Raw genomic sequence first — 20,591 nt, forward strand, 5'->3', positions numbered from 1 at the left:
TCTAAACCAGCAGGTAGCATGCACTGCGCTCGTCTCCCCTCGGGCGAGAGGAAGCGGAGAGCGGACACTCTTGCTGCTGTGGCCGAGGAGGACGATTGGCCCGTCCAGGCTTACGAGCCCGCGGACGGGGCCTCGTGTCCCTGGGGCAGAGTGCCGGGCAGGAGTCCGAAGCAACTCCTGCCCCGCCTCCCTCCACGGTTCACCGTTCGGTTCTCCCCTCCCTCCTCTCCCCCGGACGGGGGAGACAGAGTCGGAGCAGGGTGCCAGCTTGGCGGCCGAACATGCTTTCCCCCTCTCCGTCACCACAGCGCGGCGGCGTCTGTTACGGAGACGGCCAGAAAAGTGCTACTGGACGCTCCAATCAGCCCGGACGGGCTGTTCAGACCCCAGTTCCACGCCATGGTGGAGTCCATGAAGACGGCCGCGGAACAGGTGGACGGCATTCGCCAGCATGTACAGCTGGCTCCAGTCGGCTGAGCTGCCACAGTGGCACCAACGCCCGCAGCAGCCGCGGCGTCCACGCCGGCCACAGGAGGCCGCAAGCGGAGAGACGCCCACAGCAACCGCCCCGGCGGCTGCAGGGTCTCCGTCCCACGTCTCCGCTCCCCCGCCACCCCAGAGACAGGGTCTCCCGGCGGCGGGTCAAATGGGAGTGAGGCTCCCCCGCTCCTGGTCGGCTCCGCGAGAGCCTTCGAGGAAGCGGAGCCGGTAATTAAGCCGGCTGCCACTAATCTGTTGATTAAGTAGACAGCAGGGCTCCCTGCAGAAGCCTGCTGGTTTTAACCTATCGGTTAATAAACCTGCAGAGCTCGCGGCATTCCTCTGTCCGAGATACGCCTCCTACACACGGTCATAACCCATGACCGCCGGTATAACGCCTCATGTGGACAGCACTGCACACACCTCCACTCATCTCCTGAGCGTGTACACGCCTCATGATGACAGCCGGAGTGAAACGCAGCGTGTGGAGGTTTCCTCGCAGCCCCTTCGCCTCACGGGCAGCGGCGGCGAGGGCAATGCCCCGCCTCCCTTCACTGTTCACCGTTCGGTTCTCCCCTCCCTTCTCTCCCCCGGACAGGGGAGACAGAGTCGGAGCAGGGTGCCAGCTTGGCGGCCGAACATGCTTTCCCCCTCTCCGTCACCACAGCGCGGCGGCGTCTGTTACGGAGACGGCCAGAAAAGTGCTACTGGACACTCCAATCAGCCCGGACGGGCTGTTCGGACCCCAGTTCCACGCCATGGTGGAGTCCATGAAGACGGCCGCGGAACAGGTGGACGGCATTCGCCAGCATGTACAGCTGGCTCCAGTCGGCTGATCTGCCACAGCGGCACCAACGCCCACAGCAGCCGCGGCGTCCACGCCGGCCACAGGAGGCCGCAAGCGGAGAGATGCCCACAGCAACCGCCCCGGCGGCTGCAGGGGCTCCGTCCCACGTCTCCGCTCCCCCGCCACCCCAGAGACAGGGTCTCCCGGCGGCGAGTCAAATGGGAGTGAGGCTCCCCCGCTCCTGGTCGGCTCCGCGAGAGCCTCCGAGGAAGCGGAGCCGGTAATTAAGCCGGCTGCCACTAATCTGTTGATTAAGTAGACAGCAGGGCTCCCTGCAGAAGCCTGCCGGTTTTAATCTATCGGTTAATAAACCTGCAGAGCTCGCGGCATTCCTCTGTCCGAGATACGCCTCCTACACACGGTCATAACCCATGAGCGCCGGTATAACGCTTCATGTGGACAGCACTGCACACACCTCCACTCATCCCCTGAGCGTGTACACGCCTCATGATGACAGCCGGAGTGAAACGCAGCGTGTGGAGGTTTCCTCGCAGCCCTTTCGCCTCACGGGCAGCGGCGGCGAGGGCAATGGCATGGCTCGTCACCATGACGACCATTACAGCACATCAAAGAGAAGCCAGAACGGGGGAATGAGCAGTATTCCAGGCTGAGTGCCCCCAGCGGAAGCGCCCGCAGCGCCACGGCACCAGGGCTCGCTGCAGAAGCCTGCTGGTTTTAACCTATCGGTTAATTAACTGCAGAGCTCGCTAATTAAGCCGGCTGCCACTAATCTGTTGATTACCAGCAGGGCTCGCTGCAGAAGCCGGCCCGTTTTAACCTCGGTTAATAACCTGCAGAGCTCGCGGCATTCCTCTGTCCGAAATACGCCTCGTACACACGGCCTTAATAAACCCATGAGCGCCGTTATAACGCCTCATGTGGGCAGCACTGCACACACCTCCATTCATCCCCTGAGCGTGTACACGCCTCATGATGAGAGCCGGAGTGAAACGCAGCGTGTGGAGACTCCCTGGCGTGGCTCGTTGCCATGACGACCACAGAACATCTCGAGCATGTGCGCCCGCTCTTAGAGTGTTTCTCAGAGTGGCAGCGCATGTGTCTGATGGACAGATGGATGAGCAGGCTGATCAGCAGAGGATAAGTGCTGCAGTTCGCCACTCCCCCAGCCCCACAGTTCAATGAGATACAGGAAACACTCCTGTCCTCCCAGAAGCTATGTCTTGCGCTCCAATCCGAGCTGCTGGAACTCCTGTTGAAAGAGGATATTTCCAGGGTTCCTCAAAGGGAGGAAAATCAGGGGTTTTCACTCCCGTTATTTTTCTAATCCCGAAAAAGACTGGGGGAATGAGACATAATTGATCTGTCAGTATTCCACATGCTGACGATCAAACAGGTGCTGGAATGTTTTCACCAGGACGACTGGTTCACTTCCACCTGAAGGATGCATACTTCCACGTACCCATCATCCCGAAACACAGGAAATTCCTGCGTTTTCCATTCAGGGAATATCAGACCAGACAATCGTCTGCCGTTCGGATATTTCCTTGCTCCTCGCATTTTTGTAGAGAAGGCTGGAGCCACTACACAGAGGAGGGATGAGTGTGGTTTTCCTCTGGACGACCTGCTATTTGCTGGCTCGCCCCAGGGTGGAAGTCGCTTTACAGACGGTACACCTCGTATCGCATCTGTCAAAGCCTGGGTTTCATAATAAATTGGAAGAAGAGCTGTCCTCTTCCCTCTCAGACAATCGTTTATCTGGGAGTGGAGTTAAACTCAGCCAGCATGAGAGCGCGACTCTCGCGGCAGCGAGGGGAAGAACTGACAGCTCTCCTCCGGCGTGTCACAACCCACACAGCCCTCTCCGTGACGCAGCTGCTCGGCGTTGGCGTCAGCTGGTCACGTGATGATCCCCCTGAGTCTCTTCCAACAGGGGGACACTCGAGAGGTGGTTCATTCGCTGCAGAAGCTTGCTGTTTTAACCTATTGGTTTATAAACTGCACAACTCGCGGCATTCCTCTGTCCCAGATATGCCTCCTACACACGGTCATAATAACCACGAGCACCGTTATAACGCCTCGTGTGCACAGCATGCACACACCTCTCATCCCCTGGGCGTGTACGCGCCTCATGAGGAGAGACAGCGTGTGGAAACTCCCTCGCAGCCCTTTTGCCTCACGGGCAGCGGCGGCGATGGCGTGGCTCGTCACCATGAAGACCATTACGGCACTTCACAGAGAAGCCTCTCCCCCCAGCAGTTCCATGGGATACAAGAAACACTCCTGTCATCCCAGGAACAGTGTCTTGCACGGTTTTTACCCCCGCTATTTTTCTAAATCTCCTCTGTCTGGTGCGCGCGCTGTCCTGCTATGTGGCGCGCACGGCAGCCTGGCGCCGTTCTCAGTGCCTGTTCTTGCTCTATAGAGAGAGCTCGATCGGGCAACCTCTGTCTGCACAACGGCTGTCACACTGGCTGTGTGAGGCTGTGTCACAGGCATATGTCTCCTCTGGGGTGGAGCCCCCGGAGAACATCAAGACGCACTCCACCAGAGGAATTTCCTCCTCCACGGCTTTGCACGGAGGAATGTCAGTGGAAGATATTTGCACGGCTGCATCTTGGTCTTCCCCCTGTTCATTTATTCATTTTTATTTGAGGGATGTCTCCCATTCCTCTCTGACACACCCTGTACTGGGTGTCCTGTCGGGGTGAGTGACGTCAGGGAGCCAGCTGTGCGCCTCTCTCCTGCCTTTTGGCACCCGGAGAGCGGCCCATTTCCCCTCTTATATGAGGGATGTTCCTTTTTCCTCTAACACACTTTGTACGGAGTGCCTGGTCAGAGTGAGTGACGTCAGGGATCCAGCTGTGCGCTCTCCAGCCTGTCTGCACGCAGAGAGCTGCTGTTCCCCCACTACGATCGCAGGACGAGGTAGGACTTTCGTCTCTACTTTCTCACAGCGGCCGGTATGTATTGTTCCCAGCCTTCACCCCGTCGGGAAGATAGGCATGTTTTGCTATGTTCCAGGTACGGTGATGAGCCATTACGCATGGCACATCAGGCAGGGGGGTGTTATTGAGCAGGTATGTCTGTGCTTCAAGTGCCGGGCGGACCCAGTGGGGTGCAGACTACATCATGCTTCGCCCTTAACCCAATAGCGATAGCCTTAGAGGGCGAAGCCATATACGAAATAGAACTGAGGTTACCTACTGTAACCCCAGCTTCTATGAGTAAATGGCGCAGCCCTCTAAGTGCGGGGCCCCACTGGCTCTACGAATAGCTGAAGAAAAGTTATGTTGTATGGGAGCAGATTGCCGGGCCCTTCCTATTTATACCGGAAGGAGGCCCGAGGGTGGGGCCCACCTTGCGGGTGGGCGTGGACTACAAGTGTTTCAGTGCTGCGCGGGGGCGCAGGGGGATTACCCAATAGCGATAGCCTTAGAGGGCTGCGCCATTTACTCATAGAAGCTGGGGTTACAGTATGTAACCTCAGTTCAGCAGTGTCAACCAATCCTCTAATCCTAGAATTATTGAGACGCATTAGCGACACCAGGGGTATTGTTTTTCGCAGCAACGATGATGCATAATACCATGACAAAAGCCATTATTGAAACAAGTAAACTATTAGAAGTGCTAATGGAAAATGTTTTGTGAATATGCATTTATGCCATCAGAAAGCCATACATCATATGATATTTTTGTACGCCTTGTGGGTACACGGAGAATTTATATTTATTTAATGCAACGTTATGGGTTTTACATGTCCTGTTCATAATACGGTAATCATTGCAATATTAATTGAGCATTTTATGCTCAAAGGAGGGAGTGTCATGATTATACAGATATGTTGATTTCAGTGACGTTGTAGTTAATAAATAATAAAATGTAGTCAACAATAGGTCTCATAACAACAAGAGGTATGCCGAAGCTTGGGCCTTCTCCAAGGAGGGAGTGGTCCAGTTTTAGATATTAGACAAATAGAAGTGGATGAATATGTCAGAACTCTGAGTAATATTATGCAAGTTTTGTCTACACAGCAGGCTAGGAAAACTACAGAGATACCAGACGAGACACCAGAAGAGACTCCTGTTCGGCCAGGTGAATGGGTGAGGGTGAAAGTTCACAAAAGACAGTGGGCTCATCCCCGGTGGACGGAAGCGTGAAAAGTTGTAACAAACTTTACACGCGCTCCGGTTTAAAGGTAAAGAAAAAGGAGCAAATTGACACCACCTCACACATTGTCACCCTTCACTGGCAACTTCCAGAACATTATTGGGAGTTAGGACTGATTTGGCAGAGCTGGAACAAAACAATAAATAGAAATAAGATAAAGATAGAAACAGCTCAAAAGACAAATTGTCTATAGATTTTTACAGATTGTACATTAATGTGAAAACCTATTTTTTGTTTTACATCTGAAAAAGAGTCCAATTTTTTGTATATGTTATTTTTGTACTCATTATTTAAATTCTGTAACGGACACAACCAGGGATAAAATAGAGATGATGACGAGAACAAAGCCAAACCAATTGTGGGGTCCCCTAGGGATAAGAGTTAGAATAGCATTGTTGATTGTGCTCATTACACTTGGCACCTTGTTGGTTGGATGGGGAGTACAATATCAAGTAAAACATGGAACCATTAGTTCACTCATAGAGAATGCCCACATCACTAACAAGACTCCAGCTGTGTTTCAGAGACTTTCACTTATCCCCAGAGCCAAAAGATCAGCTGAGCAACAAGAGGAGGAGTTAGAAATACTCGGTCCCAAACAAGAGGCGGTTATAATCAAGATGATTCACCCCCCCTATATGCAGTTCTTGTATCAAATGATGAGACGGGTTTAAGTGATTGGGATATGTAAGTGATGGGGATTTACAGATTAGGGGAATCTCTAAATACACTGGATCCATGTTTTAGTCTGTAGCAGAAACACCCCCTGTTAAGCTATGAACAACCGACCGGTGACAGGCTACTAACCCACAAGTACAGCTTTGTATGTACAAACTCTATGAACAAGATTCCCCAGCAGATAGTGGCAACATTGCAGATATGTACAGTCACAAAAGTTACTACGGTTCTAAATAACAGTGGGATTAAAGTGATGGAGAAAATATGGAGACGGTCTTTTATAGGGTGTGGAATATGTGGTGCTTGAAACATGTAGGTATTTAAATGTATAGAAGAAAATGGTTTCCTGAAAGAGTTAATTGGAGTAAACATGTTACAGTGGGTGAAAGCAATGTTTAGGGATATGGTACAATTATTAGTAGACATGAATTGTGTTTAGATGACATTTAACAACTAAGATGGATAGTAAGATTAGGAAAATAGAGTGGAAAAGGTTGGATTTATTTTTACCTCAGTGTGTTAGAATTCACTATAGATAATGCGTCCCGAGATCTCTCTCTCTCTATCTCTCCGCCTGTCAGAACGCTACGACCCCAACTTCCAAGCAGACAAAAGACCTCACCACGGAAGACTCCTCCTCCTCCATCGAACAGACAGAGAAGCAGAACTGAACCATCTCCACCTGAGGAATCCAGAACTACAGGTGACATAAAAAGGCACACTCTCATCGGTCCCCCACAGGACATGAAGTTCCATGCTGAGCCACAAGATTTGGGCACAAGAGCAGAGTGTGGGACATGAGAGCGGAATACGCCCTCCATGCAACAAAGTAGAGACTGTAAAGGAGGAGATGAAAAGCAAAGCAGTGGGGCCACTCAAAAGAGTTACAGCGGAAGGATCCAAGGGCAGATGGACTGAGGAGAAGGTGGACGGAGGAGAGGACAGGACGGAGGAGTTGGCATGGTCCGGCAGAACGTGAGGGGGTCGTGGCTTGACAACCAGAGGGGGAGAGAAGGAAAACGGGAGTGAGTGAGTTTACACATAAACACACTTATTCACCAACGAGAAATACGTAAAGAAAAATATTTGTTAGCCATGAATTAATCAATTGGTGAATTTATAAAGAGGAAACTATTAAATAACCCTAAAAACACACTGAGGATAGAACATATTATTCAATTTTTTCATCATATGAACAAATTATTCTTTAAGAGATTTTTATTCATGTGTGAATTCGGGGAAGATTTAATTTGTTACAGTATAGACCTACAGTTTAAAGGGATGGTTTTAGTAACCACTCTATAAAAGCAGACAAATCTTTATTTGTATGGAAAATGTTAAAGGTAGAGCTAGTACCAAGCCAAAGATAGTATTAAAATCTAAAGTATTGATTTCTCCATTGTAGCATGGTTATTACCTCAGGATAACTGTTAAGGAGGAAATAACATTTGTTTGTCGTCCAAGATGTAGAGTTTTAAAAAGACACTGGGCAAAGAGCGATAGCAAAGTTTAATTTAAAAAAACTAATATAATTGGGAGTAATACATGGGGGGCCTTGGATCACAAATTGTGATGGTGCATATTTGTTACAACAAATATCGTTCAGGGAGAAGGGATCGCTCAACCCACCCTGCAGATGTTTTAAATCTTACTTGCAGCTTCACAGGGAGCGCACGGCACCAGAGTATGAGTTTTAAAAGACACCATTGAATCAGGGATGACCTGACATTTAGAGATGTTATTTAAAGGAGAAACATATCTGCCATAAGTGTAAATTCCTGAATTAAACTACAAACCATTAATGAAATGACTTCTGTTTTTAAAATCCTTGTTAAAGGAGGAAGTAATTATCACATGCTCGGGCACCCAAGGTTCCACACACTGTAAAAGGGGTTAGCATAGCTATTTAAGGAGACCAGAATTGAAAATAAATTAGTATAATGAGTTATTGATATTCCACAAGTTTTCACACCATTTCAGGGACTTTATCACTGCATTAGAACAGACCACCCAAAGTTACTGAGTAGGAACTTTTAAGTGATGAAATTCTACAACTGTTGTAACTGACCAAAATCTTCTCCCAGAAATGACTGTCTAGAATGCCGTACCCCAGAGTAGAACATACAACGGCCCCTTCAAGAGAACATATTACTTTCATACCTTAAATGGTATGAAAGGAGGGAGGGTACATTTCTCAGGAGGAGACAGTTACAAATGCTAGCAGAACAAGACGACCAACCCCCGTATACAGATGTTGATGACAATGATGAGTTAGTTTAATGATATGGATGTTCGGAGATGAGATTGATCAATGAATGTCCAGCCGATGTGATTCTTTAAATGATGAAATCATGTGAAGAAGTGAGCAAAATTAAAATGGAGTGAATCCATTTTTTTATTTACTTCATACTATTCCAAGATAGTATATTTTTATTATTCCAATTAATTTTACACTATTCTAAGATAGTCCATTTTATTTGACTTTATTATTTTTTCTATTCTAATATGGTAGATTTCATGTTGTATAAATCATTGCTATTCTAAAATGGTTTGTTTCTTTTCACTTTGTAAAAACAAGTGCCTTAACACTGAGCGTGGTATGAGAACGGTTTCTGTGAAAGGAGGGAGGAAGAAATGTTCTGATACCAAGCCATTGCTGCTATTTTGAAGAATGATATTGAATGCAAACACTAGAAGTTATACACAAGGGAAAACTTTTAGGTTTGAGCACAGGCAAATAATTTATTTTGTATTTCTGTAAAGTTAAGCCTGTTCAACCATTCCATTTAGATTGCATGTTTGTAATATAAGATATGTACTATGTGAAGTTCAGATGAAGAACTCATTGATTTCAGTATTATACACACCTTTTAGGTGTGTAAGGAGGGACTGTTAGAAATTTAAAATCAATGTTTTGATGGTATAATGTAGTTTAAACATACTGTCAAGTTAAATGCTCTTTTATACTGAAAAAAACAGAAATTCTTGTGCACAAGCAGTTAAGCTTTTATTCTGAAAATCCTTCATCTACGGTTAGCATTTAGCATGTGGCTAATATACGATTTCCTAAAGAGGTGAATTGAGTAGTGAAATGACGTGGTGTGGTGAAAACCGAAACCTACTGATTTAACACTATAATTATAGATGTCGAGATACTACCATGCTGAATATTAAATGAAAGTACAGTTTATTTGAATACACTATTTTTGACAGACGAGAGTAGCATGTGACAACATCCGGAATGACCGGAAACCAAACCAGCCGTGAAGCATTTTCTGTATGTTTTAGAGTATTGATTACAGCGTTTAGAATGTGTTACATGAAAAGTGATGAAAGAGAATATGAGGAGAAAACGCGTGTTAAGCATATGTTGAAGGTGAAAAGTACCAATCCTCTGTTTAAATGCAACAACGGACATTAGAGGCGAGGCGAGCCGGCTGGCGGGGAGGAGCCAGCAGAGGATATATAAAGGCACCGAACGGGGGATTCGCCCTTCTTTTCTTGCTCAGGAGAGCCAGATCACAGCTGTTTTCTGCCGGAACAATATTTTGTCTGTAACACTACCGCGCTTTTTAAAAATTAAAGTATCCCATTTGAATCTTTTCAGAGACTCCATTTAGTCTCATTTTAAAGCTTCTCTCCTGGACGCGAGAATAAAGGACATATTTAACAGGCTGCCTTGGGGGGTTTCCCGACATGTCGTTTCAGTAAATTAAAGGGTGTTTCATCTTGTTGTTGCTGTGGACCTTCTTAATACCTTGGAAAATGCCGTTTAAGACTTTTTAATACTTTTTAATAGCCTTAATTTTCGCTAAATTGATTTATCAACTTGTAATCCCCGCGGACACCCTGTTCTATTGTTTTATTGACAATTGACCTGCTCCTACTAAGAGATTGAAAGTTTTTAATTGCATGGAACAAACAATGTCATTAGAAACAGAATATAATGAAAACTAAAGATTAAGATACTGTAGATGTCAGAGCTGTTCCTATTTGCCTGGAGTGACCCAGCAGGGCACGGAATTAGCAAAAAAATGGCTTAGTAACTCAGCATTCCATGTGTGGATGTGTTGTCTTTTCACACACACACCATCCTGCTGCCACAAACACTCACTATGTGGATTAATCTGCCTCTGAAAATCGTCCCCAGCAAATTCACAATTTACTGCTGTTTGAGTAATGTTTAATATAAACTGCAGTGGTTAGCGGTAAGGAAAATGACAGTTGTTTTTTAAAAGGAAAAAGAAAGAAAATAATCTGGTCATTTGTGAAGCGTTTTTTAGTGTTTACATCTTCTTTAGGAGAAAAAGAGCTTTGTCCAGAGAGGCTCAGGAAGTCACAAACTATTGAGCCTGAGGCATTGATGCTTTTGGTCTTTGCATGGGATTTGTTGACAATAACATCATGGAATATTATCCTCTCGCAGATAGTGCTGCAAAACGCTCATATGAGTCGGTTTGAAAAGTAATAACTACTGAAAATTGGAATTTGCTCAGTATGCAGGAATGTGTGAAAATGAGCTTCTTGATTACTGCCATATACTGTTTGTTATATTTAGCCTATAAGAACAAAAAAGTAATACAATAAAGTACAAAGAAAAGCTAAAGTGATGGTGCCCGCTGTTATTAAGCAGCAGCCTGAACACCAGAGACTTCCATTAACCAGAATTTAAAGTACATGTTTCCAACTGAGCCTCCATCAGCCAGCCAGCAGTGCTTCAGCTCTGACAACAGCCATAGCTCGGGCTGGCTGATTATCATTTCAGATCATTTGATTCTGATTGTTGTTCGTAGAAAAGACTGGAGGGCTAAATACTGGGTGTTTCTCAATGTCGACAAAGGCTGCTCAAGCAGGGATGCTCCGATCGCCAGAATCAGCATCGGCCAATACCGATCGCCGATCCGATCGAGTGGGCGGGGCCTAAATGGAAGATTTAAACATCACTTTAAATCTTCCATTCAAAGTGATGTTTAAAACTCAGTTAATGGGCTCATTCACTGGAGCTTCCACAAAGAACAATCAACTTAATTATTATATTCAAATGAAGTATATTATTCAAGTTTACATTAACTTTGGAGAATAACACGGGAGAAATTAGCGGAAGCGCTCTCTTTTCCTCTCTCCCTCTCTCTCTCCCCCTCTCTCCCTCTCCTGACAGCCTGTCCGTATCTCACGCAGCTTACTGATCCAGTAATGAGTGACCCGAAGAATAAATATATTTATAACTAGTTTAGCTTGTTCCAGAGGTAGATAAAATAGCTAAGTGTGTTAGGTCTAACTCTTAGTGTGTGTTTCGCTCCGCTCACCGGTCCTGCGGGCGGAGCTGCAGGATTTCTGCTTCACACACGTTGCATTCCGATATTTTACTGTCTTTTTCGGACATCTTAAAATAATGCCAGACCGGTGAAGCCATTTTGGCGAGCTCACGCACACAGGAAAGTGTCATGTATTTTACGTCATGCGATCGGCTCTCTCGATCGGGATGTTTAGAGAGCACCGATCGATCGGTGGAGAGTGAGTATCGGCCGATCTTGATCGGTGACCGATCGATCGGAGCATCCCTAATTTCAAGCATAGGCTACTTCATCATCGAGTGCTGCCGAAGGACTGTTCCAATGTCCAGCATACTTGGAATTCTACCGAGCCCGGCGTCCTTCGTAGCGAGACATTTCGGGGCTGCACATGTGTAGACTCCGCGGTCTAAAAATCCACACAATGCTTTGCGCACGGACCAATTTCCCCAAATCTGTGGCGGAAAATGTAAGGCGGGCCTCTCATATGACGCACACCTGCACACTTGCTCACCTGTTCCACTCTTCGTTTTCCGAATGCCAGGAAGTATTCTTGCCTTGCTTCTGAAGCAAGTGACTCGGAAGACATGTGCTACCAAGCAAGCGTACTCGACATTGAGAAACACCCACTGTCTGTTTCTTTTGTGAGCATGCAATTAAAGGTATGAGTTTCAGTAATAGAAATTAAGAAAAAGAGTGAACATTCATGATAGCTGCTCTGGAGTATTACTCATAAAGACTAACCAATTTAAAAAAGGATATCACACCCACTTCTTTATAGGAGGGAGAAGCTAATTGCGCTAAAGCCGGCTAGCATAGTGAAATCTGGAGAAGGACACAGAGGATGCTGGGTAAACCGAAGCAATGAAGCAGGAGAGCTGGGTCCAGATTTATGGAGGAAAGGAGATTTAAGCCATATCTAACCCCTCCCATCATTGGCAATATAAGATCAGTTGCTAATTAAATGGAAGAGTTATTCACGTTAGCTAGGACTTAGATGGAATATCTGGAGTGTAGTTCAATGTGCTTTATGGAAAAATGGCAGCACCAGGATATAACTGAAGACAACATTTCCATCCATGGCTTCCGGACTGTTTGAGCCATCAAGGATTGCACCAAGATGATGGTGGTGCAAATTTCACGAAACCTGATTGATTGATTCCAAACCTGCCATTACTTTGCAGCAGGGACTAGCTGTAGCTGGGTGAGTATGTTGATGTGGAATCACTTCCATTTTGCATGGGAGGACTCTGCTATTAATTGTACAGGATTAGGCTAAACATAGCAATAAGGGAGCTCTGCCCACTCAGCGTAGGGTGTTATCATAACTATCTCAATGACTTGCTCACTTTCTTACACTCCCGCCAATACCAATGAGCCTTGGTGGGAAACAAGATTGCTGACTCACAGCCTCTTCTTCTTCCTCTTCAGAAAAATCTAAATCTGCAGACTCGCCTGTTGGAGTTTTGCTGGCTTGCCAATGAGTGGATTTTCCTTTCAACTTAATCTCTCTGTTCCCACTGAAGTACTCTTCCATTGAACGAAAAAAAAGTTTGCTGAAGCAACACATGTATTTTTTTTACAATGCAGAAGTCCTTCTGAATCTGACCAAACAGATGAGTGTTTTGCTCTTCTTCACCTCTCTAGACATGATATTTGACTGCCGAACGTTGTGCCCTGTCCATCAATTATTTACTTAGGTTGACATTAATTTCCATTGTTTTATCCCCTAAAGTAATAACAGTAATAAAATATGATAATAAGCCTACTGAACATTTACCTACAGTATCTATTGTATTGAAAAAAATGAGTTTGTCCCATAAAGATTCAGACAGGAGCTCCTACTGTATATGTAAGGAAAAAGATAATGTGCAGCGAGATCCTGATCACCCTGTTGGTGTTCTGTGTTTATTAACGACCACCTCCCACATTATCCTGCTTATCAAACAGCTACATACAAAACAAACCTACGCCTTCACTTTAAAATATTGCATTTTATTTTATTGCTTCCATCACAACTGGAACTGCAGCGACAGCAACCTGACTTAAAATGTCGGCAGCACTGATGAAGGTTTTCTGTAACTGTCCAAGTCTGTTCATATTTTATTTTCCATTAACCAGTCTTTAAACACTGCCAGAGCCCATAATGTGTTCCTGTTAGTCTTTACTTCCTGTCTGTCTTCTTCTGTTGTTCCCTTTAGTGTTTACTTCCTGTCTGTCTTCTTCTGCTGTTCCCTTTATTGTTTACTTCCTGTCTATCTTCTTCTGTTGATTTCTCTGATGTCCAGCGCTGTCTTTTAAGCTCTTTCCTTTCATAGACCTCTTTTCCTTTTTTTACTGGGGACAGTTTTAACATCATGAATCCAAAGTTCTGTGTTCTCCACAAAAGTAAAAATGTATAATAAAAAAAGTATTCCATAGTGTTTTCTGAATGGGAAAACTGACGTTTGTTGTCCCCAGCTGATGTTAAATTGATTGGACTTACTTCTGCGGATGGATTTGACTGCACTTAGCAGATATACTGTATATAACAACCTCTTGAATGGTTAAATTGACCAATCAGAATTTAGTATTCAACTAAGCCGTGTAAAATGGTAATAGATGTAAGAAACCAAATGTGGTGTATCTTTATATAAAAGAGAGACGTGGACAACATGGCAGATTTAGCAGCAGTGGCTATAAAACCTTGTAGATGGAGTACAATTGTTTGTTTTAAACAAACACTGGAATGCTACGAACAACTAAATTAAAATAATTCCTCTCGCAAAGAATAATGATTTTAATAAAACCTTAGCCTCTGCTTGTGCTGGACATGCTGCTGCGGTGGATGATGGATGATTGTGGGAACAACTAAAGTGTATTTTGTAGAATTCTGATGAGACTGTAGGGATCATTAGACTCTTCCACACTTGCACCACATTTCAAAGGCTGCAAAAAGCTATTCCTTCCCTCAGGGTCTTCCTGGCCCAGTGCTGATAACCCCCCACTACACACACAGACCCACACACACACGTGCACACACACACACACAAAATATGTCAAACATATAGAGAATGTGTTATGTCTTCAATAGCAACGATCCGCTGTGAAAACATTTGGAGCCATTATGTTATATATATTTCACATTTATCAATTTTTCCTTCCGTTACAATTTTTTGGGGGGGGATATTGCATCAAGAATGTGTTGCAATGAAAAGTCTATGATGATTAATGATTATTTTCAGCAGCAGCAATGTAGTAATGAAGTATTGTTATCAGGTTAATGGGTTAATTCATCCAAATGAGAAAAACATCATCGCAGTGGTGGAAGGTAACTTCGAGCATTTACTCAAGTACTGTATTTTTAAAGTCCAAAGTCAACTTTATTGTCAATCTTTTTTGACAATAAATGTCAACAAAGATTTACAATACTCAAGTAAAGTACAAAAACGAATATAGTATTTGTACTTTAACATTATTAAACTTTATATTTTGAGTCCATTATACTTTCTTGTACTTTTTACACCAATACCCTTATTTTACATAATAGTTACTTTGCAGATTCAGACTATTGATAGAAATGTAAATCAACTTATCAATTATTATATATTTGTATAGGTTAAGCTGCCTGGTAGTACATATAGTAATTCATATAAACCCCACTTTTACCAGGTGCAAGTGATGAATACATGAATCCATCAATAATTATAATACAATAACACAATATCAGTATAACGAGCACTTATTTGGAACATAAAGTATATTTCAATACCACCTAAGTGCAATTTGTCCTAGAATGCAGGACTTTTACTTGTAGCTGAGTATTTTACACTGTAGTATTTGCTTTTACTTAAGGGTACTTCTTCCACCTCTGGGTGCAGATATGTCTTTGTCTCCTTTTCTTGCAAATGTTGTGTTATTTCAAATCACTCTCTGCTGGCTTTCGTTTCTCCATCTGATCACCAGTAATGGAAGACAACTGTGGCTTTAAAAGTATTTCTGCTGCAAAATACCTTGGAGACATTAGACATACATAACATCGAGAATACATACAATTAGCATCAAAGTTCCTTGGCAATAGCTTGCCATACCAAATCAAGGTCGTCTTTTGAGCTTCACAGGGGTTCTTTTAAAATATTATTTATTTCAAGATGAAGAAAAACAATTCATGTTTCACATTAGGCCAACACGTAACAGTAGTCCTCGGTGGTATATGAATAAGAGATGCTGATCCGTCCTCTGGATAGATCCGACTGTATAACATGGCTGAAGCCAATGGAAAAAAATACAAAGCGGATCTTGATCTGGGATTGTTTTGGCAAACATTTATGATATCTTGTCGAAACAAATATGGTCAGACGAAGATTACAAGACGCAACATACCAGATACTCTACTCATCCACTGACAGCTCATAACTCATACAGATAACATACATTATCTATCAGTCTTTTGTTTCAATATATTACAGGAAATAGACAATGAGATCATATAAATGTGTATGAGACTGCCATGCTGTTAATACTGAGATATCCAGTCCTTTACTGAAATATCTTAGGGAGTATTAGACCATTTTGGGAAATTAAACCATGTGATTATTTAATCGTGTTGGCATCACTGTAATAAAGCTCTGTGATTAATCAGGTATTTCAAAACACAGAGTATCCTATATGGTTATTTAATTCATCAAAAAGGTTATGTAGCCATATATAGTTTTGGACTAACACCAAATGTTATTCTCTGTGTGCTCATTGGGTGGCCCTGTCAGGATTCTGAGACGAGAAATCCCTATTATGGAGTGTTGACTCCGGAAGGGCAAAGTGTTTTGGCGGTTAAATCGCAATTTGTTATCACATACATTTCTGTTGTTATCAATAAATTAAACAATGGTTAAGCTATGACGTGTCTGCAGAATGCTTTAGCAACTTAACGGACAGCAAATGGCAGCAGTGCAAGCTTAAAAATGAGCATAGCACACCAACAAGCTAACAGTACTAGCTTGCGCTCTGCCAACAGCTTGTCATGACCACCACAGAACATCTCACTCAGCAAACCATATCTCAATCAAACATTGTGCTTCAGTAGCTAACAAAGACGAAATCTTGCAGTAGGTGTTTTGAAACTCAGCTCTTCTTTACTTTCCTTCCTTGTGTGGACCTTCAGTTTTTCACCTCTTCTCTTTCTAGCTGTCAGTATACTTGCTGCTGCCTTCACCTCTCTGTCTTTTTTAGCTGACTTTCTATCCTATTGTTCTTTTATCCTACCTGTCCTCCTCTTCTTGACTCTCAATTTAACAACATCTTCTCTCTCAATCTTTTCCACATTACAAAAGCTACTTTCCCTGTGTTTCCTCTGTTCTTCACTCTTTCCCTCCACCCATCCCTCCTTCTGATCCTCTCCAGCAGAGTTCAGTCAGATGTGATCTGTCAGTCTGCAGGGTTGCAGCACCTCCACGCTTTCACCTAACACGAGGTTGACGAAGCCTGCGGACATTTCACCCAAGCGCATATTTTCAGAGCAGAGAATGCTTTCTGGTATACTAATGTGTCCCAGATCGCTGCCTCTGCTATCATATCTCCACCATACTACACCTTCATGATGATACCATAGAGAGAGTGTTTCTGCTCTTGGCTGTTTCTAACTTTTATTGAAAAACCCTGAAGCAATGGAGGTAAGATTCAGAGACCAAGGCTTACAAACAATTGGAATTCATGCGGTAATTGGACCGATTCTGATTTGTCATTTTGCACATTCCAGAGGTCTATTATTTTAGCAGACCAGAAAAATATTAAGAGAACTCACCACATGCTCATATTCTGGCAATAATACTTGGTCATTTTTAGGTTCATTTGTAAAATGATGTGCAAACACAAGGAGAAAAGGGCGGCTATTGCTCAGTGGGTTAATATGCTCATCTATCAAAGGGTCAGTGGTTTGATCCCCTAAAGTCAACATGGCGAAGTGTCCTTGTGCAAGATACCTTAACCCAGATTGCTCAAGTAGGCATGTCTATGGTTTTGAAACCATGACCTAGTAATGACCTGTTATTCACAAAGTATCCAACTCCTGTTTTAGTGTTTATTTTAAATGGGAACATCATTTACTAAATGAACACCAAATGTGACCATTGAAGACTTGAAACTACAGATTACAGTTTTAATAGTTTACAATTTGCTTTGGAAGTGCCGTAAGCCTTTTTCAGATTATGCAAACGCAGCGATTATTAGAGAAGCTCCCGGTAAGGTCAAATGGCATTAGGCTTTCTTTTATCGTTTTTATCGTGAGTTTAACTTTCCATTTGTAAAAGAAAGATAACTATGTGTTTTTCATGAGTACATCTGCATATGAGGACTATATTAATAGGGTAGATGATTTTTGATCACACTTTGTAGCAGTGATAATCAGCAGTAACTCATTATCCTCGCAGTCACAGGACTCATGAGAAAATGGGTGAAGAGGGATTAACCGGCATAAATTAATATTTTTAAAACTTGCAATTCAGGAAGAAAGAACAAACATCCCTGATGAGTGTCTTTCTCACTAATAAGGGCAATTGTATTTGATGCCATGTGAGACAATGATAACATTCAGTCCTTGTTAGTAATATTATAAAAAGCTCTTACTTTGCCGATGTACTGGTAGTCGCTGCCTGTGTACTCCTCCTGCAGGAAAAACTGGTTCCACATCCAGCCTCGTCTCACTCTCTTGAGCAGCTTCTCTCCTCTGACGCTGGCTTCAGTCCCCTCTCCATCTGCTGTCTCTGTCCTCCGTTCATGCAAACACAAAGCGTCCAGGGACATGCCGAGACAGAGCCATACAACGGCCAGCAAGATAGTCCTCATTGCTCTGGAGGATGTGTAGGATGTGACAGGTCACAAATGTTTTATCTTCCCAGCTGTATCACTGTGAATTGGGAGATGGCTCCTTCAGTCATAGTCCTCCAGTCTGTCCTGGCGTGTGTAGAAGCTGTAAAAGAAGAAACAGACATGAGTACATGGCTGTGCTAAACCTCTGAGGAGCACTTTTAATAAGATTGCCTCGTGAGGCCTGTTTTTGGATTGCTTTGCACCTGAACTACTTGTCTTATGGATTTGGAAATGTATCTAAATCAAGAAGTGGCAAACAGATAGAACACCAGAAACATTGCTCATGTCAACGGAGCATCAAGCCTTTGATTTGAGAATAAACATGAAATGCCAACACGTTCTCACTCCCAACCCATCACATATTGACGGACGCTCAGGGCCCCTCCCCGTCACTCTATTACGTACAGGGTACCCCTTGGAAGTCAGTTTTCAACGGGCAGGGCGTCCCATAGACCTTCATAGACCTCCCATAGCGTTGATAATAAACGCCATGAGAACGCTCCCCGGCAAATGTTACCCCGACGGCCGGTTGTTATTGTCAATATTAATATAATAATTATTTATTTATTAATAGTCACACTCGATTCCGCCGATTTTCTTGTTGCTGGTCGAAACCTCTTTTAGCAGAAACAAAGGCTACATTAATGTATTAAATCGATGTTAATCCATGCGTGTGGTTGTGTAAATCAATGGACATGCCGTTGTGCGATTGCGCAACGCAATAATTTACAAACTCTTCAACTACAACCCTAATTATATTTAAAAACATTTTAGAAGGCCTCACGAAATACTTTACTGTAGATTTAAATTTAAATGTGAAGGGATGTGTGTAATGTGGTGATTATTATTCACCCGCGGATCTATGGGTTGGGGTATTGTTCCACACGGACATTTCAGTTAACTGGACTTCCTGTTGATTTGAAATCCGAAAACATTTAAAAAAAAAAATAACACTTTATTCCGAGTTTGCTTGCTTTTCTCTTTGAAGGTCATCACATAACGGCATTGTAATACACGGTTCGGCTGCATTAAATATTACATATCTTACTGTCGTTCGCTATTTATAGAGCCCTGATGAGAGGACTTCTAGACAGACAGGAGTAACTGCCGCCGAAACTGAATATGTGACATGGTGGATCATAAATATATCAGCAATCAAACAAAATCTTCAATTTCTCTTCACACAATACGTCTCTTCGCAGTATCAATACTAATTCGGCTGACTTTTATGTTTGATCCAATCGGTATATTGGTATATGTACACCATAACGGTGCACAGCTGATAGAAAGGGACACCTGGTGGTTAAAGCACATTATTGAAATGTATTATTTTTATTATTAGATATTAATAGGAGACACAGACAGACAAACTACTAAGGCTTTATTTAAACATTAAAGAATACTTTAGGTTAAGGTCTTGTTTTGAATAAGAAAAAAGCTTTGGGGGTATACATATTAAGCCTGACAAAGTACTAATATATTGCTTTCCTGCAATGCTAACTATGTTTAAGCACTTATTTTAACTGATATTATACATATGTATTATACTCTTACAGTGTGAGAAAAACTTTTTAGAGAGTACTTGTCCATGGACAAGTGACTTTGGCAATTTACTTGTCCGAATACATTTTTCACTTAAATAATAATAATAATAATAGATTTAATTTGTTAGCGCTTTTACAGGTGCTCAAAGACGCTTTACAGATAATAGTGAAGAGAAAAGAAAAGAGAAGAAAGGAACAACAAATAAATATATAGTTAAAGTTAAAGTCAAATAATACAAAAACAATCTTACTTGTACAAACTACTTGTCCAGAATGGACAAAAATTGGGGCCACTGGAATCTTCTTCTTCGCCATCGTATTTTACATTTTCCCACGGTATTTACGACACCGCTAACGTAAGTGAGCGGTAAGATTTTACTGCATCACACATAGGGTTGGGTATCCTTTGGATTTTAACGATTCCGGTTCTGCTTTTCGATTCCGGTTATTTATTAGAAAAATATATAACCGTGAAAACATTAAGTCAAATCTGTATTCCTATTTACAAATCACTTCATACTGTTTAATTTATTACGGTTATTGAAAACAATTATATAAAAATAATCTCTGCATTGTTTAGTTAGTTCTAAGCAGTGCAGTTTGAGAATTGGCCCAGTCTCCTCTGGTGTTACACTGCAACCTGCCTGTGAGACAGAGTCCAACCACACATGTCCAACACATAGGCCTTATAATAATAATAATAATACATTATATTTATAGACTATAGGTCTAGCGCTTTTCTACAACTCAAAGACGCTTGCACGCTTACACATGTCCTGC

At 43.1% G+C, this 20,591-nt stretch overlaps 2 protein-coding genes across 3 annotated transcripts in view; one reads left to right on the top strand and one right to left on the bottom strand.

Moving 5' to 3' along the window:
• Positions 1 to 18,388, bottom strand: part of LOC307018913 (cadherin-9-like) — an 82,854-nt gene extending 64,466 nt beyond the window's left edge. For both annotated transcript variants that reach the window (XM_079649412.1, XM_079649413.1), the window contains exon 1: positions 18,025 to 18,388. In XM_079649412.1, coding sequence (XP_079505538.1) covers positions 18,025 to 18,243 — 219 coding nt within the window. In that variant the 5' untranslated portion in view covers positions 18,244 to 18,388. The remainder of the gene's footprint in view (positions 1 to 18,024) is intronic.
• The window catches only part of LOC307018147 (uncharacterized protein), a 460,756-nt gene that overhangs the window by 134,301 nt on the left and 305,864 nt on the right, over positions 1 to 20,591 (top strand). The gene's annotated exons all lie outside the window — the stretch shown is intronic.

This window comes from Notothenia rossii (genome assembly GCF_949606895.1).
Source record: "Notothenia rossii genome assembly, chromosome: 9".
NCBI lineage: Eukaryota > Metazoa > Chordata > Actinopteri > Perciformes > Nototheniidae > Notothenia > Notothenia rossii.